This window comes from Botrytis byssoidea, assembly GCF_014898295.1.
Source record: "Botrytis byssoidea strain MUCL 94 chromosome Unknown BBYS_033, whole genome shotgun sequence".
Classification (NCBI taxonomy): Eukaryota; Fungi; Ascomycota; class Leotiomycetes; order Helotiales; family Sclerotiniaceae; genus Botrytis; species Botrytis byssoidea.
Window position 1 is genome coordinate 141411 of NW_024065874.1, and position 24723 is coordinate 166133.

At 43.0% G+C, this 24723-nt stretch overlaps 9 protein-coding genes across 9 annotated transcripts; 4 read left to right on the top strand and 5 right to left on the bottom strand.

Annotated features, from left to right (window-relative positions):
* Positions 1-1313: 1313 nt before the first annotated feature.
* EAE97_011081 (uncharacterized protein) lies at positions 1314-2321 on the bottom strand (the record flags this gene model as incomplete). Its single annotated transcript, XM_038881596.1, has 3 exons — positions 1314-1561; positions 1612-1995; positions 2069-2321. 3 exons carry the CDS (start codon positions 2319-2321, stop codon positions 1314-1316), a joined length of 885 nt encoding a protein of 294 aa, XP_038727523.1.
* A 2290-nt stretch (positions 2322-4611) lies between these two features.
* On the bottom strand, positions 4612-5004 carry EAE97_011082 (uncharacterized protein; the record flags this gene model as incomplete). Its single annotated transcript, XM_038881597.1, has 1 exon — positions 4612-5004. The coding sequence occupies one exon, from the start codon at positions 5002-5004 to the stop codon at positions 4612-4614; it is 393 nt and encodes a 130-aa protein (XP_038727524.1).
* A 718-nt stretch (positions 5005-5722) lies between these two features.
* On the bottom strand, positions 5723-6686 carry EAE97_011083 (uncharacterized protein; the record flags this gene model as incomplete). Its single annotated transcript, XM_038881598.1, has 2 exons — positions 5723-6348; positions 6419-6686. 2 exons carry the CDS (start codon positions 6684-6686, stop codon positions 5723-5725), a joined length of 894 nt encoding a protein of 297 aa, XP_038727525.1.
* Positions 6687-7008: 322 nt separating this feature from the next.
* On the top strand, positions 7009-7599 carry EAE97_011084 (uncharacterized protein; the record flags this gene model as incomplete). Its single annotated transcript, XM_038881599.1, has 2 exons — positions 7009-7255; positions 7346-7599. 2 exons carry the CDS (start codon positions 7009-7011, stop codon positions 7597-7599), a joined length of 501 nt encoding a protein of 166 aa, XP_038727526.1.
* A 1448-nt stretch (positions 7600-9047) lies between these two features.
* On the top strand, positions 9048-12225 carry EAE97_011085 (uncharacterized protein; the record flags this gene model as incomplete). Its single annotated transcript, XM_038881600.1, has 5 exons — positions 9048-9157; positions 9209-9648; positions 9696-10245; positions 10299-11136; positions 11203-12225. The coding sequence occupies 5 exons, from the start codon at positions 9048-9050 to the stop codon at positions 12223-12225; spliced, it is 2961 nt and encodes a 986-aa protein (XP_038727527.1).
* A 1318-nt stretch (positions 12226-13543) lies between these two features.
* Positions 13544-14744, top strand: EAE97_011086 (uncharacterized protein; the record flags this gene model as incomplete). Its single annotated transcript, XM_038881601.1, has 2 exons — positions 13544-14674; positions 14724-14744. The coding sequence occupies 2 exons, from the start codon at positions 13544-13546 to the stop codon at positions 14742-14744; spliced, it is 1152 nt and encodes a 383-aa protein (XP_038727528.1).
* A 1402-nt stretch (positions 14745-16146) lies between these two features.
* EAE97_011087 (uncharacterized protein) lies at positions 16147-18077 on the top strand (the record flags this gene model as incomplete). Its single annotated transcript, XM_038881602.1, has 4 exons — positions 16147-16323; positions 16402-16700; positions 16775-17909; positions 17964-18077. 4 exons carry the CDS (start codon positions 16147-16149, stop codon positions 18075-18077), a joined length of 1725 nt encoding a protein of 574 aa, XP_038727529.1.
* A 493-nt stretch (positions 18078-18570) lies between these two features.
* On the bottom strand, positions 18571-19899 carry EAE97_011088 (uncharacterized protein; the record flags this gene model as incomplete). The annotated part of the gene is made up of 3 exons (XM_038881603.1): positions 18571-18591; positions 18644-19266; positions 19329-19899. 3 exons carry the CDS (start codon positions 19897-19899, stop codon positions 18571-18573), a joined length of 1215 nt encoding a protein of 404 aa, XP_038727530.1.
* A 773-nt stretch (positions 19900-20672) lies between these two features.
* Positions 20673-22396, bottom strand: EAE97_011089 (uncharacterized protein; the record flags this gene model as incomplete). The annotated part of the gene is made up of 4 exons (XM_038881604.1): positions 20673-21097; positions 21184-21216; positions 21306-21768; positions 21836-22396. 4 exons carry the CDS (start codon positions 22394-22396, stop codon positions 20673-20675), a joined length of 1482 nt encoding a protein of 493 aa, XP_038727531.1.
* Between the last annotated feature and the right edge of the window lie 2327 nt (positions 22397-24723).

Here is a 24723-nt window from a genome sequence, read left to right on the forward strand (position 1 = left end):
TTAAGTGCATTCACTGTATTGATCTCATGCATTCATCAACTATGATCCTGCGTACGAGTGATGCTCAATGATTGTGAAGAATCAAGAAATAGTCATGAAGTAATCATGAAGAAAGAAACATTATGAGGTGTACCAATTGACATAAGAAGGTAACACAATAATCGACACTGTACGGAACCTTCCCGGCTGAGGTACCACTAATGTATGGTTCACCCGTGATTTCTCTTGGTCTGTCCGACGATAACCGAGAAACATATCAAACGATCTAACAAAGGGACATGAAACTACTGCACCCACAATCCATGAACACGGATTTCTCCCGCACGTTGAGGTTTGATGCCGTAATTGTGTAGTACAAAGCCGAAGGAAACCTTGAACTGCCATAATGCGGGGATCCTGGGGTTCCAAGGTTGTCTTTACGTAGAAGGTGCGGGTGCGAATATGTCCTGCGAATTAATAATAGGAAGAAGCTAGTCTTAATATAGTTGCTTTTGCGAGAATCTAGTACCTGGCAAACGTTTGGAAGACATAATATTAGCGTCAAGCAACAAAAAATATCCAAGAGATTGGAAATTGCTGGATGAAGTTTGGACCAAAAGGGTTGTGGGGAAATTGACGAATACATTTCCTCTGCGGGGAATCAAATTAGTCAGCGACAATTTCTTCGCATGCTGTGGAGAGCGAGGATCCTCCACAATAACGCTACCCCATAGGGATTTCACATCGAGATAATTTCCGATCGAAAGACAAGCCCAGCAGCCCTAGGATAAATTTGGAAGGATTCAGCAACGATATAAAAAACATCAAAGCGACCCTAGCATAGATTATATAAAGGATACGCTCGCTCCTCGGACTCTCCTCCATAATTACCTCGGTACCGCCCCTTCATTTCGTATGAGCCGAGACTTCTCCAGACAACCACAACATATGTTTCAAAACGTGTCTCATTAGAACACGACAACTACAAAAGAAATATTTTGTTGCACGTCTGCGACAGCTGTCAAATAATCAAAAGTGGGTTTTAGTGGGCGGATTTATCGTTTGTTGCACATCTGTGACAGCTGTCAGACGTGTCAATTGTAGAGTGGGGTTTCGCAGGTGATGATTGAAGTTATCCCCAAAAATAGTTTTTGCCGCAAAATCATTCAAATCTCACATCCAAGCGATAGAGGAGAGTTTCAATAGGCAATCCTAGTAAACAGGCTTTCATTGTATTCTTAAAGCTCCATTTCATACCGCAACAACGGTGTCTAGTCTATCCCAATATTTCCAAACCCCAAACACCTCATCAATCATCCATCGTATATAATTCTTTATGGTAGGCAATAACCACCATCACAAATGATATCAGTTCCAGTACAGTAGCTTGAAGCATCACTGGCGAGGAAAAGGAATGCACCCTTCAACTCATGAGCCTCTCCTTCTCTACCCATAGGAATCTTATCCTTCCAAGTAGCCTTTGTTTCAGGTGGACAGAATTCAGAAATCTCAGTTGCAATGTAACCAGGGGAAACGGTATTGGAGCGCGCAAATCCAACCCATTCCACTGCGAGAGATTTACCTGTGATTCAATTAGCATTTCGTAAGTAGGAAATTGGAACGTATACGAACATAAATGGATGACACCAGCCTTTGCAGCATTGTATGCAGCTTGCAACTGGGGAATATTGACAATGTGGCCACTCATACTTGCGGTTGCCACAAAGCTTCCATACTTGAATCCCTCCAGTTTCTTTCCGTCAAGAGTGGTACCCTCTTTCTTTTGTCTGCGCCAATGCTGGCCTGCAGCACGAGCACAGTAGAATGTTCCATCTAAATCTGTTGTTACAACCTTCTTGTAATGATCCAGTTCTCCGTCAAGGGCAGGACCTTGAATCCAGGGAATTCCAGAGTTTGCGATAAAGATATCGAGACGACCATTGAGATCAGTTACAGCAGTGTTGACAGCCTGTTCCACGGCTTCGTATGAGGTAACATTAACTTGGTATGCTTTGCCTATTTGTTCGCATGGCGGTTAGCAATGGTTGCGAGATAAACCTGGCTGGTCCCAGTAAGTACGAGTACTCACAAGTGACACCATATTCCTTCTCAATTTTCTCTGCCTCTTGAATAGCCTTCTTGTTGCTATTGTACCAAATGGCGACATTAGCTCCAGCTTCCGCGAGCGCATGCGCGACGGCGAGTCCGATACCCGCGCCTGCACCAGATACGATGGCAGTTCGTCCTTTCAGTGAAAACATGGGAAGCACCTTGGAAGTATAGGTGGGAGCCTCGGTGAGGTTGTGCTTAAACTTGCCATCATTCATTGCTTCGCCGGCCATTTTTGAGATTTGAGGTGTTTTTGTTTGAAAAAATGTGGACGGTGGTGATTTGTACTGAGGAGCAGCAGAGTTGATGAGATGAACTTGCGTTTTGAGAGCGAGCACAGGTGGCAGATACGGAAGTAGATATGGAGGAAGCTATTCACATGCGTGGATATTGGGGTCGCACGGTAGACATGTTGTATCAGCATGTGCCATCTTAGCAAGGAAGATTGTCAGGGCATGGGTGGAGCGATCGTGCGAGATATATGCATTGTAGGGTGTGTCGACCAATTATCACACAGCTGAAAGTGGGAGGAGGGGTAGTGAATGCCGCTTTTGTCCGTCACTGTACAGTAGTAGACAGTAGTTGATACATCTCGCCATTCTGAAAGGTGTCATCATCGAAAAAAGCTTTTGCGGATGACCTCAATATGGAGATTCCGCCGGTAGAGGTAATTGGAAGAGCGATGTTGATGTCATGTTTGTTAATAAGAACAAATGATGGGATTTCTTCGGAGTTGTTTACCCCTGAGGCTAACCCCACATTGCCGTTTTTACATTCTCTCTTCAAGGTTAGCGTTGTTCTGCGATCATGCATTTAATTCTCCGCACATTATCACTTCTTCGTATCACGACTGAATTCAGTTATAATTTTGTCTCCAGGTTTGGAAAAGGCAGGTGTGAAGAAATTTTCGCATCCCACCGATCAGCTCAGGACCTCATATTGTGTCTAAAACATCCGGTCGTTGCAGCCAGGTAACGCGACAAACATAGCTCTTCTCAACCGAAGCATCGTAAAATGTTCTTTGATACTTGCTGAAGAACGAAAAGTATTTGGGGTGAACAGAGAACACCAAAAAGGAATTGATAACACTCGCGATGTAGAATGAGACGAAGTGGAAGAAGGGCATGAAGTGTAGTATGGTCAGTGCATGCAACTCAAGCGAGAGTTTTGCTCCTGCATTAGTACCAACAGTTGGATAGCACTTTCTGAAGAAGTACTACAGAGACTAGCAACGCTTAGCTTGGAAACATGCGGCGTGGTCCATCTACAATCTTTTGTCAAGGCTTTATCTGCCCGGTAGTCCGATATCAGTATAGAAGCAATACCGCACTTGATAAGTGCAAGAAACAGCGTATGGAACCACATCGTAGTGCTTTTCTTCACGTTGGTAACTTCCGATAAAAGAAACTACAGAACATGCACAACAAAAGAGTTCCTTGAGATGAGAAAAGATGCTACCGGGAATTTGGTCCTAGAAAGTGGTGCTAGTAAGGAGGACTGGTATAACAAATCACGGAGGGGAACATTCTTCATAAACCCAATCTCACAAAAATGCGACTTGTCCACGCCTCTCACATGCGAAGCTACAGGCCTAGCAGTGCTCATTCGTGCTCATGGTACTCGTTATAATCACTGCAAGTGATTGAATTATCAGTATCGGGTTCGTCGACGAGTGATTTCAGGATGAAATTACTGCCATGGGAAACTCTAAGATAGGAAACAAAGCTACTTTTCATCTGTCAACCCAAACAGAAGGAAATCAATCTAGGGGACTTCGAGAAACACTCGGAACATTTTAATGATCACAACGGCTGGATAAAGTGTAGCGATGTTAATGAATTATGTCTGTCTAATCCCATCAATGTTGATGCTTACCGGATTGTTGAGCGTGTCTCTACGAGAGCCTGGTTGGGGAACAATAGAAGACTTGAATTCTTACGCTGGAATCTTAAATCACTGGTTATTTTAATTTCAATTAACTGTATTTATGCTATATGCACATAGCCTATGTTAATGATTCTGCCCTTTCGACCTCACCATTTCCATCACTCTAGTTTGCCGGTACCTTTCTTGGAGATTCCCAGATCTACTAATATAACAGTATGAGACTCCTTAAATTCTCACTAATTAACCGAAGTCCTCTCTCCCTCCTACATCTTCTCAACACTTCCACCATATCGCAAATGAGCAATCAGGTGATACTTCCAGATTCCGCTGTACATTGTAGACAAAAATCCAGAATGTGACCCACATCCTCACCCCCACCTGCCCCGCGACCCCACACCCATGAAACCACACCAGACTCCCCCAAACGAGAAGCTCCGACGCCGCCTCGAGGCCGCTCCGCCCTACCATGAGCCATCCGAGCATTTGTCTACTCCGCCCCGAATAGACACGTCATATCCGAGCACTATACACCGCTGGATAGAAACGATTTTCGATATTACGGCCCGAATACATTCACATAACGCCGCAGAGCGTGCATTTGTTTCGTAATCTATGACATTTTAGCTCCCGTGTCCTTTAACATGTCGTATTTCTATTCTCTGAATCCCTGAAAGTTTTGGCTTCTTTTGCGCAAATCATTGCGACAACCGTCGATCTGCTCTTCAGACGATTTGCGGCCCTTACGAAGCGTTGGAGCGAACGTTCAATCCACGCTGAATCTCTGCCTTTCGGATATACAGAGTGCTTCATCATTATGTACATCTCCTGAAGCTTCAATTCGACTTTCATAGACTTTCCAAATAAGTGCGATGGATTGATCTCAGCGTAGCTATGATGCTTGAAGCGATAGAATGATAGGGTTTGATGAAATTCTAGGAACCATTCGATAGTCGCAAAGGAGGTCAAAAATTGCAGCGTAGTCCTGTGATCACCGGCTGTTACTCTCACAGCCGAGCCGTTTATTCGCATCTTGTACATAGTCACTTCGGCATTCTCAAGTCGCCTGTCAACCAAATCCAGATACAAATAAAGTCCTTGGCACTCGCGTCAAGGAACGCTTTCTAAAAGAGCCAAGTGCCAGATAAAGGTTTTCCGTCAACGACATTCCGCCTCTATAACATTCTCGACTGCGAGGCATGCAGAGTGGCATGGAGACGAGGGAATAGTGACAATTACCTGAATAGGAATGGTACTTGGACGCAAGTGAAGGTGCTTCGATGATATGCATATCTTTCTATAGTCTTCATGGACCAACAGGCCTTTTCCCGTCAGAGTAGAGTTGCTAATAGATTTTGACTAATAAAGCGTTTATTCGCACGTGCAGGGTCATCGAAGATTCATGATACACAAGAAACCGTGGTCTGAGCGAAGCTGATCTCATACTCGAACACGTGTTGTGGCAACTCACCTCTTGAATATGGTGAACGCTCGGTCGAGCTTAAACAAGGAAAGCAGATATTCTTGAGTCTTGCGTAGCATATTCTGCTCAGCATTTTCCCAGGTGGCGCAATCTATAGGAATAAGAGATGGTAAGTGACAGTATAGCCGCTCGTAAGGAGACGCAAGTTCATTGGATAGTTGTATTCCAATGACTTTATAGCAATGTGATTTTGGTGATGGATAGTAGTGATTGCCATGACCTCATTTATATACTAGAAACCAATCCCTAAACAACCTGCGCTCAAGCTTATTGGGAAATCATTTGTTCTGCTGACATGCCATCATCTCCTAGCACTTTAGCCTTCTGCAAAGTAGCCACAGTCTTTTGGATAACTGCTAAATCAACATTCTTTGTGGCACTTGCAAATCTGACTGTCTTCAACCATTCCTCTGCGTCCTCCTCGCTGTAATCCAAAGAAGTGCTGATATACTCCACCGCCTCAGCCTGGTTGTTTTCGAAATATCTAACTCCCTTGTCAATTTTCTCAAACAAATCGTCCAGCCTCTTATCTTCCGTGTTTTGAAGGACTTTTGTGCTGGCAACAATTTTCCAACTGCTCCATGGCGTATATATTTCCCCGATACGCTTGATCTCTCCATTATCGTAGTATCGTTTGGAGGTGAAATGTTCCCACATGAAGAAATCCACTGTACTATCGTTTACACCATTGCGTAATTTCTCGAAAGTTTGTAAAGGAACCACCTCGAATGGTCCCTCTGGTGATTGATTCTCGTTGAGCCACCCTTGCTCATCTGCAAGAACGAACCCCATCACATAGCTCCCACTCCCGATTCTTGAGACTCCAATTTTGCCATTCTTCAGATGTGCGATGCTATTCAATGGTCTGTTTGCGCCGGTTGAGATTGCCCAGCCTATTTTCATTCAATCAATCTATCTGTATCATGCTTATAACAGAGGCGCCTGAGGAAAGGAAAGACCTACACAACGGTGTTTCAACATAAGTCCCGACAATTCTATATCCTCCATCTCCTTCGACATCAGATTTCCCCAATCCAGCTACCCAACCTTCAGTGAGACCAATACCCACATCGATTTCTCCCGACCGTATAGATGTAATCATATGCCCAGTTCCAGATGGGAATGGGATCAATTCGGCTTCAAGACCGAAATGCTTTTGCGCAAAGTGAAGAGGGGTGGAGAAGTGCTCGGGGACGTATCCAATCTTCAGGGGGGTTTGAGTCGCGGACATGATTGGGAGCTAATTTCAGTCGCAAGTTTATTGAGGTATAATGAGTATCTTTTGATGGAGCCTCGATTAATACGTAGCGATATAGTGAAGTGATAGAGAATAGTAAATGAGCTCAAGACGGATTTGGAACGGGTATTCACCGGCATGGCGGGGTAAGTTATAGTGATCATTGCGACGCTAGAAGTTTCAGGTCTCAATTTTAGCGTGATTTCTCAGCCACACCTCCAGACCGCCACAACCTTCCATTGTCTCCGGGGATCCCAACCATCTTCGAGCTGTACCTTATCTCTTCCCCACGATTTAACTCAACAACCTAAACATCATGGCTTCAGCTACTGCGCAGCGTCGTCTTCTTCAGGAATATCGCGCCCTTACAAATAATCCACCAGACGGTATTACCGCAGGTCCGGTGACAGAGGATGACTTACTTTGCTGGGAGGCCTTAATAGAAGGACCAGAGGGTACACCATTCGAAGGGGGAGTGTTCGCTGCCGAGTTGCAGTTTCCCAAAGACTATCCACTTTCTCCGCCGAGTATGAGGTTTCTTGGGGAAGTTTGGCACCCCAATGGTATGTTCTCCTTCCTTTTTTCTTTACTCCGACATCAACGATGTCCGATCGTAGCTTGGAGAGTGCAATACTGATACGTGCTATTATTAGTCTACCCCAGCGGTCTTGTCTGTATATCTATTCTTCATCCGGCCGGAGACGATCCGAACCACTATGAACATGCATCGGAGCGATGGTCACCTATACAAAGTGTCGAGAAAATCTTAATAAGTGTGATGAGTATGTTAGCAGAACCAAATGATGAGAGTCCGGCAAACGTGGAAGCTGCAAAGCAATGGAGAGAAAATAGGGCGGAATATGAACAGAAGGTCCGCGACGGTTGTAGGAGAATGCTAGGATTGTAAGACCGTCCGTGAATGAGGTCTTGAATTCTATATTCATTGATTTGGAAGAGACCGGGCTATATATACTGGCCCATGTAAGGAGTCACAGGTCACTTAGGGTAGACGCTTTACTTCCCCAAGCCACTCTCAAAATCGCATGGCTTGTAACATAAGACTAGGGTTGAACTACATACACAGAATACTTAACACGGAAACGGAGTTTTGGAAGCGTATCGAACTACGTATCATTCGATACTAGGTGATAGGTCAAAAACGCGGGCTATACAACATGGAAATATGAGCATCATTCAGATCAATTAGCAACATTATTATGGGCTTGAAAAACGTTCTACGCCTTTAAAAGTCCAGAAGGTTCAAGGTGAAGAATATTATGTGGCCCAGTATAGAAGTCTTTGCTTGGCACGTTCCCGAGTATAAGTATTTGTACCTTAGCTGTTACCATTGCCAAGTCTAACAAGTCATTCCCCTTTCGCTGGGTCTCGTGTTTTGATGGCCGAACAGCCTCAAAGTCGCGACTCTGAGCTATTCGTACGAATCAAAACCAGGCGGAATTTGACCATTTTGAGCTTGTCTTAAGTATCACTCACTTATTGAACTTTTAATTCAAGTCACGATCCATATTGAAATCTAAGAAATTCAAACGAAATTTGAGTCTATTTTATATTGATAATTAAAGTTTTTAATATCCAATATTATATCAACAAGATATCTGAATTGTTGAAGTTCTCTCAAGTGGTAGTCAACTCCCGCCTTCATTTAGCTGATGTAATAGAGGCTACCTCCTACAAAGCTACTCTCGCTACTTCAACGACGCTTGTTAATTCAAAAGTAGAGATACAAGGCATGGAAAGAATGAGAGGAGAATCTAGAGCAAAAATTCTGGAGTAGCGAATCAGATGATAGCGCTAGAATTTCTCTATAAGCGTGCAATATATTTAGGTCCCATGAATTGTAAAATGTATCTGGATCAGAAAAAGCTACTCAGTTAGCTACCATCTGTTGTGCGCTTTCCCTAACTGTTGGCGCTCACGAGACTCACTCTCACAAGTTCTCGAGTTAGTTGATGGTGTGGGTGCAATTTATTGGACATGAAACAGAAATTACGAATATTCGAAAAACCACCTAACAATTCTGAAAGTTTCTCTTCTCCCGTTCTAGATAAGCCCTGCCGGTGTATCATTGACAGGTCCTGCTTGAAGGGAGGCGTGAGATTGTCTCGGTTGCAGGGTGCCATTGGCATCTAATTTTACGACTTTTTCTTGAATCTGTGTCTAATCAGCAACCAATCCAACATCTTGTGTACACTTTACTGTGACTTAGTTATGCAAGTCAGACTCAGTTTATCCACGAAGTTCGCCTCAGCTGTGTTCTATTGATCTTTTCATATTCAAGATTTCTCCTTATCACCTTGTTATTCTCTATGTGATTGTTCATCAATAAATATCGACATGAGTTTTGGTTTTGGTATAGGCGATATCCTCGCGGTGATCGAGCTTGCTAAGAAAATACGAAAAGATTTCGTCGATGCCCCAAGTCAATTTAATGATATTTCGCTCGAGTAGGTGGATCTGTTTACGATTTGAATCAAAAAGCTTATTGAAATCTGCAGGGTGCGAAGTCTCTCCATTGTACTTCAGGATATCGAAGATGAGTTTTCATTGCCAGACCTCAATGCCGAGCAGAAGAGTGAACTCAAAGAAATAATTTTCGGTTGTCGAGATGTTCTTGAGAAGTTGCAACAAACGTTGAGCACGTATGGCGAATTTAAGTCTGACTCTAGAGGATGTAAGGCAAAAAGAATTTGGAAACGATTTCACTGGGAGCCTGATGACATGAAAAACAGCGCAGACCAGTTTCATGAGCGACAAGATGATCGGGAACTTAACAAGAAATCTTTAGCGATTTTGAATTGGCTTACCCCAATCAACCATGCATCTCAACAGCATGATTACATCACGCAACGGCAAGTAGATACAGGACAATGGCTTCTAGATTCGCCAGTGTTCATAGAATGGGTAAATTCTGATAAGCAGAAATTGTTCTGTCCAGGTATCCTGGTGCAGGCAAAACGATACTAACATCGATTGTTGTTGAAGAACTCATGAACCGCTTCCGAAACGACAAAGACGTTGGAATTGCGTACTTATACTGCAACTTCCGACGCCAACATGACCAAAAGATTGATGACTTGCTATTGAGCCTTCCCAAGCAACTCTCTGGATACCAGCCTTTAATGCCAGGAGCGGTGAAAGATATGTTTGACCTACACTCACGCAGGCAGACACGCCCATCAACTGAAGAAGTTTCGAGCACCCTCAAGTCTATAATCAATTCATATTCCAAGGTTTTTATTGTTGTCGATGCTCTCGACGAGTGTCAAATGGCCGATGGTTGCCGAATGAAGTTTCTATCAGAAGTTTTTCACCTCCACGAAACATGCCAACTAAGTCTTTTTGCTACCTCAAGATATATTCCGGATATCGAAAAAAGGTTTGATAGCTCTATGCGGTTGGAAATTCGAGCCAGTGATAAAGATGTGGAGAGATACTTAGATGGTCGCATTTCGCAGTTACCTGGATATGTACGGCAGAGCACAGACTTACAAAATGAGATCAAAATCGGAATTATTAAAGCAGTTGATGGAATGTATGTGATCCATCCTAATTCTAGGGGATAGTGCTTACCCATTTACTTTCAAGGTTTCTGCTTGCTCGACTTAATTTCGATTCATTAAGAGGAAAAAAGTCTCCAAAGGCAATGCGGAAAGCTTTGAATAGTCTCCCAACTGGATTCGATGCATATAGAGATGCATATAAAGATGCTATGGAGAGAATTGAAGGACAGCTGGATGATGAGAGAGACCTTGCAAAGCAGGTTCTTTCGTGGATTATTTGTGCAAAAAGGCCTCTCACAACAGCAGAACTTCAGGAAGCTATTGCAGTAGAGATTGACGAGACAGAGCTTGACCAAGAAAACTTTACTGAAATCAACACAATGATTTCTGTATGTGCTGGACTGGTGACTGTTGATGAAGAAAGCAAAATAATTCGCTTAGTCCATTATACTACACAAGAATACTTCGAGCGGACACGAGACGATTGGTTTCCTAACGCTGAAACCTTTATCGCTACAATTTGCGTTACATATTTATCATTCGAAACTTTCAATGCCTGTTCTTATTCAATCTACAGAGACCCCGCGGAGCGGGCACGGTCGGATAACTTTTCGTCGTATGCTGCACGATTTTGGGGGCTCCACGCTGGCAAGGCTTCAATTTCAGAAAAGACATTAGAGCATGCGCTTCTAAGATTTCTCGAAGACCAAGCAAAGGTCAACACATCATGGCAGTTGATTGATTCTGGGGATTTACCAGAATTATATGTCGGCCAGGGCTCAAGACCCGAGTTTTCAACCTTTTCCCTCAACCAGTTCATTAGTAGAGGAAAGACAGCAATGCATATAACAGCGTTCTTTGGAATTGAAAATGTTCTACAACTGTTGCTTTCTACGGGCAAATTTGAAGTCGATTCAATAGATGTTTGTGGCGGAAGATTGAAACAGGGTCGAACGCCACTTTCTTATGCGGCGGAGAACGGGCACTAGAATGTAGTGAAACTCTTGCTTGATACAGGCAAAGCCGATGTCAATATCAAAGATGACATGGGTAGGACGCCACTCTCCCGGGCGGCTGCGAGCGGGAACGAGAATGTGGTAAAGCTTTTGCTTGATATAGATGAAGTCGATGTCACTTCTGAAGATCAATTTCATCAGACGCCATTCCTTTATGCGGCCAGCAAAGGGTACGAGAAGGTGGTAAAGCTTTTGCTTGGTACAGGCAAAGTCGATGTCAATTTCAAAGATAGCGGAGGTCAGACGCCGTTCTATTGGGCGGCTGAGAAGGGGCACGAGAAGGTGGTAAGACTTTTGCTTGACATAGACGAAGTCGAGATAGATACAATTGGTCCGCTTGATACAACACCGCTGTTAGGTGCTGTTCGCAACGGATGTGAATCAATAGTAAAGCGACTACTCAATACAGGGGCAGTAAATATCAATCGAATTAATTACGAGCACCGAACTCCAATCACATATGCTGCTGAAAGAGGTTTTAATTCTATAGTAAAGCTGTTTCTCAACACAAATTCAGTTGATGTCAATGTTGTTGATAGTTATCACCGAACACCTATCTCCTATGCTGCTCAGTTCGGTAGCGAATCGATAGTAAAGCTACTTCTTGATACAGGGAAAATTGAGATCGGCTACCACGATGACAGGGGTCTAACACCATTTTCCTATGCTTGTGTTGAGAGAAGTGAAGGCATAATGAAGTTGCTGCTCGATACAGGTAAAGTTGATATCAATCACAAAGATAAAAACGGTATGACACCATTCTGGCTGGCAGCTTTTGCAGGCTGTGAGGCAGTTGTAAAGCGAATTCTTAGTACAAACAAAATCGATCTCAAATGCCAAATGGACTGTTGGTTGTGTCCAGAGAATGAATGGTGGTATCATGATGAAAAAGCGAAATTTTTGGTCAAGATATACGCCAATATGAAGATGGATATTCCCCTTGTAGTAGAAGAGAGTATTCGAAAGCGGTTGCCAGAGATCTTGAAAGGTACTTGAGGGTTTCTTCATGGAGAGTTGAGGAGTGCTGCTTATGAGCGGATGGTGTTAATCAGCTGGATTGACATTTCACTTATATTTAACAAACGCTGCATTTAAAAATTCAATTTATTCATCATCTGAGAGGCTAACATCTTTGTATTTACATTATCAAAACAAGGCCCTTTGAGAAAACAGACTAATATCTATCGCGAGATGATAATAGTATGATGTGATAAGCTTTTTACTAGATTTAATCAAGTCTACTTTGCTTGAACTTTCTGTTGCCTATCAAAGGCCGCCGTTTTGCTTGCCCCAATCTATCAAGCCATGGCATCTAATATATATTACGGTCGTAATTGGTTGATGATGTTCGCCATTTAGCGCGGTTTCCTTTCCCGTGTTAGCTGGTACCATATCGAACATGCTAAGACAATGAAAAATATATGGTATCCATTATGAAAGCTTCGATCAAAGACATCAAAAAGGAAAGTCGGACATAGACACAAGAGCTCCGGAAAGGCAGGCCAATGATAAATAGCAAATGTAGCGCATTCAAACATAGGACACACTAAGTTGCATGCAGGATAAATTGAGACGACTAATCTGAATAATATTATGCGCAGCGTACAAGTTTATGATAGCATACTAAGCAGAAACTCAAGTATTGATTCATGAAATTGGCGCATTAGAATCACCGGACCATCCATGTCGAGATTCTTTTTTTCCTACAGTTTTATCCAGCGAGCATGTTGAAATACCCGCAGAGCCTACATTGAGAGTCAGTCACACCCTGCCCGAGCATTTTAGGAGGTGCATCGCTTGTCCTCCTCCCAACATAGCAGGAGGAATCATCACTCCGTATTGACACCATTCTTCCTGATGCTTTTGTAATATTTGCCCGTTTGGTTTATGTTCATTTATCAATCAACCTTACTTGCACAGGGTTCTTGAAAATTCGTGGGAGAAAATCTTAAAAGGCTGGTGCTTGATCGAAACCAACAGACGTGAGTTACGAGATGTGGGAATCGTGCGTTGATCGAAATACCTGCGTATCGAATCTTAAATTGAAAATCATGAGACTTTAAAGAAGACTGTATATATCTAGTACTCCGCAGCAGGAGATTGTATGTTAATCACCATAACAGATTCACTGTGGTCACGTACACCAAAGATGGATATTTGGAGCGAAATTTATCATACGATCAACTAAGACCACACAATCACTTCCTCCCAGTTTTCAATACTTTCGAACAAAGCAAAATATCGACGTTCTCTCTAATTCAATACAACGAATAAATAGCTTTTGTAGCGGTCTCCTAAATAGGAGTTTTTCAAAATGTCCTTTCAGTCTGAAGAATCTCACTTGGCGAATTTATCCAGCACACCCTTCAATTCTGTGCCCGGCCCACTCGAGGAGTTCACCCCATTCTCTGGATTACCTTTAGAATTAAGACGCAAGATCTGGGGATTCGCAGCTCTATCCCACCCAAGAATCTTTGAACTGGTATGGTGCAGCTTTGAAAATGACCTTCATCAGTTATTCAAAGTTTCGAAAGAGGCCAATCGTGTCCCGCCAATCATGGAAGTCAACAGAGAGGCGCGTCAAGAAGGTATGCGGATCTTCGAAAAGCGAGTATTCAACAATTGCGACATCAATATTGAGAGTCCTTTCAAACCTGAAGGAGAAAAGCCTCAGTGTACATGGTTCAATCCCGATCTCGATACGATCTACTTTGGCGAAAATACATGTGTTCGAACAGTTGCATACTTCCTTGATTTGTGCTGGTATACGAAACTTCCAAAGATTGCTTTCGCAGTTAACAGACATGTTCAGGTCTCCTGCGATTGTGATTGGTACCCTGAAAACTGGAACTCTGAAGACTGGAGGCCCGCCAACGATATGTTACCATGTCTTCAAATTCTTCATGGCAAGCCTAGGAAAGACGCAAACTCCTCCATGTTCCCAGGCTCACCTAGCACTACGGAAGTCTATATCGTTATTCCATCTCTTGTCTACAAATTTGCAGCAGGCGAAATGACAAATACGGCCACTTTACGAAGTTCCCTTCATGAGGATCTTTGTGTGGGCGGTCCACGACCAGGTTCATTATGGGCCATGCAAATGAGGAGAATTCGATCCGGTGTGTACGGATGTGGAACAAGCAGATGGACGAATGGCAGTGGTCCTGATTTCAAGTTTGCTTCTTTCGGACCAAGCATTAAGGATGGAAAGGGAAAGAGACTCAGGCACCATGGATATACCATATGTGATAAAAAATTCGAAAAGATCACTATGGGAACATTTCTCGAGGATTTGAAAATTCGCATTGGTGTTGATATACGGATTGGTGTTTGGAGCCACTCTGAAAATTTCCCTACCTGTTATAATCAGGTGAACGAAGTTGGGCTTTTCAATGAAACAGATGAGGGTATCAAAGAATGCGAAGCCGAAATTTGGGCTCACTGTGTAAGTCAAACCATCAAGCTCTATCGTAATTTCAACTAATAATTCTTAGCACAATGAGAAATGCAAATGAACCCGGGTGTAGCCAATCATGTACTCTAGTCATTTGTTGGCAGACTTTGAGGCTCTGATATAATTGCTCATATGTATTTATAGGCATCGCGAGATCACTTCTATGAATTTTCAATGCATTGATGAATTTTGAAACTCTCGAAAATATACGAAAGTGATTATATGTGATGTGGAACACCTTAAAAATCTGAAGAAATAAGAGATTGAACTAGGATATAATGCCAATCAAATGTATATCCGGACTACTGTAATATTCCTCAATGTAGTCCATCAACTGAAATACCCTTACATGACACTAACAATAATCCTGGTGAAGAATTGACAATGGTTTATCCCCTAGAATGTTATTCTGATAGACTGGATCTTACAGTAGAGAAATAAATAGAATATTCTGATGAACATGTTTCTATGATTCTCCCTCTGAACTATAAAAGATTGGTAAAATATAAAATCAATCACATTTGAGTATGCACCATGGCATTGGACACACAATAAGCCAAATGAGCATTAATCATTGATTGAAGAAGAGAAGTCTTTCAGCCACTCTATGACTCCACATTGAACTAAACTATTATAGTACTTCACAATTGTTTATGGATTAGTTGTGCATTATTAGCCGGGCTAAAGCAATTTTAGTCATATGAACAGCACAAGAAAACCAGGTTTTCATTCGACATCTTAGATCTTGAGAAACGTTCAGCAGCCATGATTGATAACATAGAAAACAAACACAAGCATCTTGACATCTCCTCGTGCAATCCACTCATGCAAATGGTGAATGATATGTGAGCCAGAGGAAGCACGTGAAAATTTGTAATGAATGACGCGTTCAAAAGATTACAGCACGCTTATCTTTTGCTGGAATTGTATAATCTAGTCCTTACCCGGTCCCTACCATGTATTCAAGAAGTATTCACCGTCCGCATGGTAGCCATCAATTCGATTATTCAATAAATATATCTCCACACTATTCGAATGATTAGATTCACCTTCGAAAATCCATATCTTAGCCAATGAAACACTTACAAATGGACTAGTACTACATAAACAACCGAGATTCAATACAGTCGAAACAATAGCCAGCCGTATGAAAACTCGCTAACATGAACATAGCATTACTAGCATCATTTTTCCAGTCTCCCAAAGTAATAAAGGCTTCTTCTTACATCGTCTACTCTCCTAAAAAAATCATCATAGTTTCAGTTCGACTTCTCCAGATCTTCTTACTCTTGATTAGAAAAGAACATCCAAGACTTCAAAAGACAGACACTTTCTCCAACTTCCTTTTGAAAACTTTCTACAACCCCATTTTACTTTTGAGAACTTCCCACGAGAAGTTATATCAAGCAACACTCCAAAAGATCAAGTTAGACATAAAGTTTTAAGACATAAAGTTTTACGACATGTCTTTCAATAAACACCTTTCCAACCCATCCCGACCGGCACCAAGAGGTGCAGGACAAACAAACGGCAGTGGAGGTCAGGGTGGACCATCCACTGGATCTGCTCCCACTGAGGGACAGAGCCAGATCCAGTCCACTAATCTAGCAACCGCCACTAACAACGGCGGTTTATCACAAGTATGTATTTCTTCTCTCAATTTTCTCAGCTCTGATCACCATAGCCCCTTGTCCAGAGATCAAACTGACAGCTTTCAGAACACAGAAGCTCCTGTCCCAGTAGCTGCCCCCAGGGGCAAAGGCAAGGGTAAGAAGAACAAGTGGGCAAAGGTCAACTTGAATGACATTGCCCCAATGGCAGGCCCCTCCATTTCCGCACAGCCAAGCATCAAGGGTAGAGGCCCAAACAAGAAGGAGCAATCCTTTGGTCTTCTTGTGGAAGACAATGTTGAAACATCTCGTCGTCATGAGGGTCCTCATCGCGGTGTCAACATCGACGGAGAATCACTTGGCGAGATTGCCGATTGCTTGAAGAAGCTTGATCTAGAGAAGGCTAGGTACGTACATGCTTCTTATTCTCACATCACATGATATTTCCCTTTCACCCGCATCAGTACTAACAATACATCAGTAAGCCTTTGACTGAGTTTACAATCTTTTCCAAGCTCACTCCTGAGCTTCGATACAAGATCTGGAACATCGCAGCACGTTCCTCACCTCGCATTCTCGAAGTCGTGTTGCATCCAGACTTTCCCTGTCCACCAAATGGCGAACCGGACTATATCGATAGTTCCGATCCCAATGACTTAAGAAATCACAATCATGGCACATGGCACGTCTCCAAGCCTGGTCAGAAAGTTCCGGCGATCTTGCAAGCCACGCAAGAATCCCGTGCTGAAGCCCAACGAGTATATGAGAAGCGATATCTCAATAACTTTCCGGCTAATTATCCATATCGCCAGAATGAAGAGCGTCCCTGGACATACTATAACCCTTATGTCGACGTCCTTTTCTTTGGTGACGGGGTGTGCATTCTGACACTCGTCAACTTCTTCCGCTGCCATTCCGAGGAAATCTTCCCTCGGTTAGCTTTCCGATGTGTCAACTTCATCGGTACTTGTAAGTACAAATGTACTTACGACACCTGGGAATGGCCTCAAGGCGAGGATGAGTATGCCTGCATTTGCGGAGCCGGCATTGGCGGCGGTGGAATCGATGTGATGGGCATCCTTCACGGAAAAGACATGACAATTGCCCGGAACTCATTAGTTCCTGGAGTCCCGAGTGTGGAGGAAGTGTTCTTTGTTGTCAAGACAGAGTGCATGAAATTCCCGGCTGGACAAATGCCCAGCACCCTGACCTTCCGACCAGCAATTCACAACGGTCTGACACAGAGTCAGCAGCAGAAGAGAACGGACTTCGAAGCCGAAGTTGTCAAGGCTCGGGCCGGAGAAGGCGTTCGTGCCTGTGGGGCCAACAGATGGAACGACAAGCTTCCAGATTTCAGCTTCGTCTCCTTGGCTCCTTCATTGAAAGATGGAAAGGGCAAAATTCTTCAACACGACGCGGTCCAGGTGCCAACTGAGCACATGGGCAAGTTAACCTATCGGAGCAACGAGTTCCTCAACGAATTGGCGGTCAAGGCCAATCTCGAAATCGTGCCTGCTCCAAAGGCTTACGTTGGCGAGAAGAATCGGGAGATCGGCCTGTATAATGGCACTGAGAAGGGCATCGAATTGGCAAAGGAAGAAATCCAGAAGCAATTGGTATGTTGAATAGCCCTTGAAATGCTAGTAGATTGATGTTGACATATAACACAGCTTAAGGATTTCAACGCAAATCGACGTGGTCCCAATCATCAAGGTGGTAACGAAAATCGCGGTGGTTCTTGTGGCCGTGGAGGATATGGTGGTCGCCGAGGTCGCGGTCAATAGATTGATCGGGCGGCAGATGGGGGGTTGGGGGCTCAGAATGATATATCGGCGTTGAAGTGGAGGGAATCCGAACAATTCTGAGCATTGATGGACATGGTTTTTTGATGATGGCTTTTAACCTTCTATCTCTTAATCTCTTGTAGGTAATTAGCCGTTTCTTTGTATGGCTCAGTGATTTTTTATAAGTAGCATACAATATTATATTATATCAGCTATCCGCAATTGATTGATGTCAATGCTCTCCGAAAATTGAGATTGCAACTTACCTAGACGATTGCCTTCCACAGTTGAACTTTGCAAGTCTCTCACAGCATTCGAATGATTTAGGCAATGCTCAAAGAGCCTGTGTATGATAAGGGCATGGGAAGTCCGACTTTATGTCTGTGCGCGTGTCTATATCCAAAGCAAATAACGCTTGTTAAACGCTTATTCAATTTCTATTTCTATATCCCAATTTTGTATACATAGGTGGTAAACCTTTTACAAGTCGCAGTTATTCCAATCCGCAAATTCCCTGTCAAATAAAGTCAGTCAACAAGTATTGCAAGACTAAAAGAACATCTTACCACTCTTCTCTGCCTAAAGTCATCATACAGCCCCTCCCAGATATCTCTTCCTCTACAATCATCTCCATCCGGCACCGCATCACACGTCGGCCCCTTTCCGATCCATTCCATGTCATTCAATTGCCACGGTTTCTTCAAAGGCCAATCACTGAAATGAACAAACTTTGACTTTCGGAACACTTGCAATGGATTCCATACATCAGTTTCATGACCTTTCCCCCAGAAGCCTCTATGTTTATCGACAGGTCTTCTGAATTCTCCTGTGAGAAGTGAGTATATTTGATGATCTATCAAGCCACAGGAGTCTTTTTGTTGTGTGAGGACAGAGTTAATGATGTCCATATCGTAGATGCCCACACGGGCTTTTTTGACCTCACTTTCAAGCCGTAAGAATTCTGTTGTTGACGGCTTGATGAGCATGATGTGGGATGCTAATTGAGGGACACCTTCAGAATCAAGCCAGTACGCTCGTGGTGCAAGGAGTTGCGTTGAGTCTGACATTGGAGCAAGGAACAATTCATCCATGGACTTCAAAACAATTGAATCGGAATCCAGAACGAGAAGTCTCTCGTGAGATGTCTGGTTGAAAGCTAGGAGTTTGGTATAACTCTCCGCCCATTCATCTATTATGCATTAGCGTTCATGATCTCACATTTTAATGCAGAGTAAGAATCAGATTTGTTACCCTGGCTACCATGTTTGTGCTTCAAAATTTCCACATTTTTCAATTCCACTTTGTATTCATCTCTCGCTTGGATCAGCATCTCAGTGATGATATCCAGACCCTTCCCATTGACATCCTCAATCCATTCATCTCTCCACAATTGTGGATATATTAATACTCTTTCCGCTTTGCTTCCTAGCGTTTTTAGCGACTCAAACAACATCAATGCATTACACAAATGGTCTTGAGAGGTTGCATATGTAATGTAAGCATATTTATTCCACTCAATACCTGTCTCCTCGCCCGTCAGGGGCTCCACAACAACCGGAGCCTGTTTCAAGCATGCAGGAGTTTTGTACTGAAGATGTAATTCTTTTGCTTTACGTGTCCCATGAGGAAGTAATAAGAGTATAATGAGTCCACAAATAACGATGGGTATAGTTGTTCGAACAGGTCTTGACCGAAGTATTTGCGCGATACTCGGTTTGGCTGCTTTAAGAGGGGGTGGCTCGTCGATATCAAGATTCATGACTGGAAGATAAGGTGAATTTTGCAAGAAATCTGGAAGATCGCGTGGTGCTTGATGGGACATGCTCGATTAAGCCCAAAGAAATCCCCAAAGACGTAGAGAGATATAGCCAAAATGAGAACTGTTATATCACGTGATAGGTATCAGAAATGCAAGATCCGTGAGTCCAAATCAAGAAAATATCGATCTGCCACTGTCAGTGTAGTAGTTCCTGCGTTCTGAGTTGATGTAACAAACAGAAACTGCAAAGCAAAATTGTTCTCAATAGCCAAAAAAATCTAATCCTCACAGGATCACAAACTTTACTAAGGCGTAAATTCCGAATGACAATCGAGCAAGCGGCCAAAACACAATATTAACAATGATTGATGCCGGAAATATTTAAATGTGCGCCCGATAAGATGAAATATTCAGCAGACCTCACAATACAAGAAGAAAATTGATAAAGGGACTGTCGTGGAATCAATAGGACACGTCAAATGGTGCTGGCTGTGGAGATGATTATTTTCGGACTTTAGTGCTTACTAAGTTGAAGGCTTGGCCTTCTTGATAGGATAGGGGTATCACGGGACTCCAACAACGACAGCATCACTGATTGAAAGTGCGATTGTCAAATGCTGGACGGTTCATGATTAAGTGATGCTATAAATTTCTATAGGATGGCTTAGAGATTGCATAACGATTGTTTGATTTCCTACACCGCTAGCCGCTATAAATGAATGCTCTACAGAATTCGGAATACTCGCATGCAAATTCGAGGTTTGGCGAACTTCATTTCATGTCCAAGCCTGAAAAAGTCGACAAGATCGCACGCATTCTCAAATACACTAATGCCCCTATCCAGCCCACTTCACCCCAACCTTAACACCGTTTCCACTCTCCACGCTCAATTTCATCTCCTCTACCCACTCCGCAACTTCGTCCCTACACTCCACCCCTTCCCACTCCTGTACCAATCTCGCAAGCACATATGCCATCTCCGTTAACCCCAGATTTCTTCCCGCACACATTCTAGTTCCACCTCCAAATGGTAAATAATTCCATCCTGGCCTCAGATGTTCCCAACGTTCTGGTCTGAACGCTTCGGGATCTGGTTGATAACAAGGTGCCAGGCGATGGAATACCCAACTATTGGGTGTAATGAGAGTACCGGCTTTGACGAGAATCGGGGATGTTCCTGGAGGGCCGCCACCGCGAGGGAGAATGGTATCGCAAACTGCTCCACGGGTTATGGTTGGGGCTATGGGAGTGAGACGGAGAGCTGTCATTTATGTCAGCATTATGGTCTCCTTTGTTCTCTTCATCGAACGGGGTAAAAGGGGAATAAAGTATGAAGAGAAAACCTACTCTCGTTAACAACCCATTGTAGATATCTCATCCCTTTAAACTCTCAAACGTTAATTCTTCATCCTTCTCCCTGTGTTCCAATACCTCTTTCCTCAATTTCTCCCAAACCTTCTGATTCCTACATAACCAAAAGATTGCATTCCCAACTCCAATAGCCGTAGCTTCATGACCTGCCAAGAATACCTGCAAAGTTTGATTCCGGAGCTCTCGACGATCATCTGTTTCCTTGGCCATTTCGTGAAGGAGAATATAGCGATGGTTTACTTCTTCTTCATCTTCTTCGTCGCTTGAACTCGACGGATCTGGATTCGTGAGTGATTTTTTGGAAGCTAAAAATTCTCGGCGAAGCTCGAGTGCCTTGTCAATATGTGCATCGACGAATTTATGAACGGCGCGTCTTTCTTTTTTATCCCAACGGTCTTGATATAAGAATGACAAGGTACGGAGCTGAGATCGGATACTGATGCCTCGTTGAGCATGGTGGAAAGCGTTGAGAAATTTATGAGATTCAGAAGATTCATCAGAAGACTCATCTAAAGCATTGACAGATTCGCCAAAGATGAACTCTGTGGATGTGGCTAGGAACTGTTTTTATCGGGTTAAAAGATTGATCCTTGATGAGGGGTACGACATAGGCAGGAGTTCGACTAACCAGGTCATCAAGCAACGAACTCAGGTTTACGGTTTTTCCATCTCTCGGTATAAATTTCAGGAATTTTTGAAGATGTATCTCGAATGCAGGAAAGTTGGCCACGTTGAACCTTGTAAAGGTAGGTCGTATCAACGCTCGGGAGTGTTCCCAGAAAGGCCCGTCAGTGCTAAATACGCCATCTCCTAGAAGTGGATGGAAAGCTTTTTTTCTCAGATGATAAACCCCATAATCCTTGAAGTTTGTACTATAATACGTTTGAAGATTCTGAGGGTCGATGGTAAAGATGGTAGTTGTACCGATAGACTTCTCGGTGTACGTGCTTCCGAGTTCCTTGTGATGATTCATGATAGATTCGAGATGTGTATGACTTTTGATATTCTTCATTTTGTTCAGGAAAAGATCAATACCAAAGGGATATTGAGATGGTCTCTTGGGGGGTTCTTCGCAATCATTTTCCCTCATAAATTGCTTTCGTCTGGCTCTGAGTCTTGCGGCATCAACCAGATAGCAGACTAAAAGGATACTCAAGAAGGCTCCACCAAAATCCGAGAGGTAACCCATCGTCAAAGCAATACGCTTCTATTCAATTTTGACTGAAGTGCCAGTTCGAGTGATGAATAGAAAAACACAGAAGTATCATTATGTGCGAGGTACCTACAAGTGAAGCAAAGGCAGTGCAATTATTATCGGTATGAAAGCTCCTCTTCTTACATCATGATTCTGCATGTTGGTGGCGTATTCATATCCGCTGGAGCGATTCCAAATGATGTTGGTGAGATACTGGACACCTAACACAGCGAGCAATAATTTTATCGGATTCAGCCAACTGTTAGATCAATGTACCCACTGATGTTGGTTCGAATATTAACGGCAGCTTACATCCCAACAATCCTGGTCAATTTTATCTGCCGTCAATCGCTTCCATTAAAAAGAAGTTCCTCGAGTTCCAGATCAGCACCATGTTTTTTTTTGTACAGTCCATTGATAATCCGTGGATGATACTCCTGAAGTATAAATCACATGCAGCACCGAAAGACATTTATCTTATCTGCTTGATGTTGGTACCTGTCAAATTGGAATTTCTTTGAATGACACCCAGAGACTATCTTGGTATTATCAAAGTAATCGTTCAAATTCTCGCCAAACTGCCACGGCGAAGATTTTCCGCCCCAGTACTCTGGATGATGTTCGGTTCAAACCAAGACCAGTCGCTCTCACGCTGCCCCAATCCAGTGTGATTATGACCGCGATCCATCGTAACAATCAATCAATGCAATTGATGAGGATCTCAATTGAAATCGCACAAGAAGAACGAAAGTTTCAATCACTCAGGAACTTCCTCGCAAGTGCCATTAGAATGATATCCTGCTATGAGGAACCTAGTCTTCTCGTGCATCTTAGAGAAATGCAGAGACTATTGCCACAAGCAGAGAGCGAGAGCAAGATCTGCTTGTTGGCGTTCTGGGTACCCAAGGAGTTATGAGGAATTATATTTAACAAAAGCTCCGGAACCACTGGATCGTAGCAGATGATTGTACGGCAGTTTATATATCATGCTAATTCCATGACCAACCATTATGCCTCAAAACGAATGCCAAAAAAGACATGTTGCATATCTGAAAATTCCGATTTCCGACAAAGTATAATAAACTTCCACCAACGGTCATTATTCGGGACCGATAAAACATAACGTTCACCACTATAATTCGAAACCCCGTCACAACTGTCATGAAACCGACCTAGCGGCTATCCGAAAAGTATAAAGAAAAAGACTTTTTGTTGCATATCTTAAATCGGTATCGGTATTTCCGCCAATACCTATTTCCGCCCACTAGATACGATGGTTTGTTACGATGCGGATATAGCTTGGACTTGTAGATACTACCACGAGCTAAGAAGTGGACGAAACGGAGATGATGTTGTCGCTTCGACGAGAGTCGGTATCTGGGAAACTATTCGATATACTTGCGGAAATTGGAATTCTACTCTATTCCGCAAGGTAGGTTCTGTATTCCGGTGGGCTTTCGGAAAATTGTTGAGTAGAAATCCGATATCAAATCAGACATGGCACCATGTCTAAAATTCCGTATCAACGGAATTTAACAAACAAAGTAATTTCATCTTTCAACCTGGGAATCTCGCAATTTTGACTATACCCACCAGCCAAGAAACAAATCCCACCTATAGACATCATTTAAAATCTTTTGTTGCAAGTCTAGGAAATTTCAAATTCCGTGAATATCTGCCGAGACTCCTTCATGCGATGAATTGGGATCTTTGTTGTCAAGAATCAGGCGAGATATCGCCAGATAATGTTTAGTTAGCTGATAGCGGAAACCCCGTCGATAACACTTGGATGAACATTGTGGCGGTTCTAGCTGTTCGTACCCACATACTGCACTTCTGAAACTCCTTCCGCTATAAATGTTTTCGTTGCACGTCGTAAAACCGCCACATTCCGCAGCATCTGTGTTAGATTCTGGAATGAATGGTTAGGAAGATGCTAATGTATGAATAGTCCGTATGTGTTGGTGGAATTGTTGGATGGACGGTATCTCGGGGAATTAAGAGGAGGAATTCTAGACCTAAAAGACGGAAAGCGGCCCTATGAGATCCGCCATCAGACAATTTTGTTGCACATCGTAAAATACGATATTCCGAAACCGATAGCGATAGCGATATTCCCGCAGATTGATTCAGTGAGGAAGAGGAACGATACAGACGAAGGTGGTTAGAGTCTGGGAAAAGTGTATAGAATGATACTGTCTAGCAAATTGTTCTGGGCTTGTTTCTTAGCGATCTACTATTGTGACATGATCTACTAATAAATCCTCAAGGTTTCATTCCACGAAACTCGCACTTCCGCAAGAATATCACCGTATCTACTT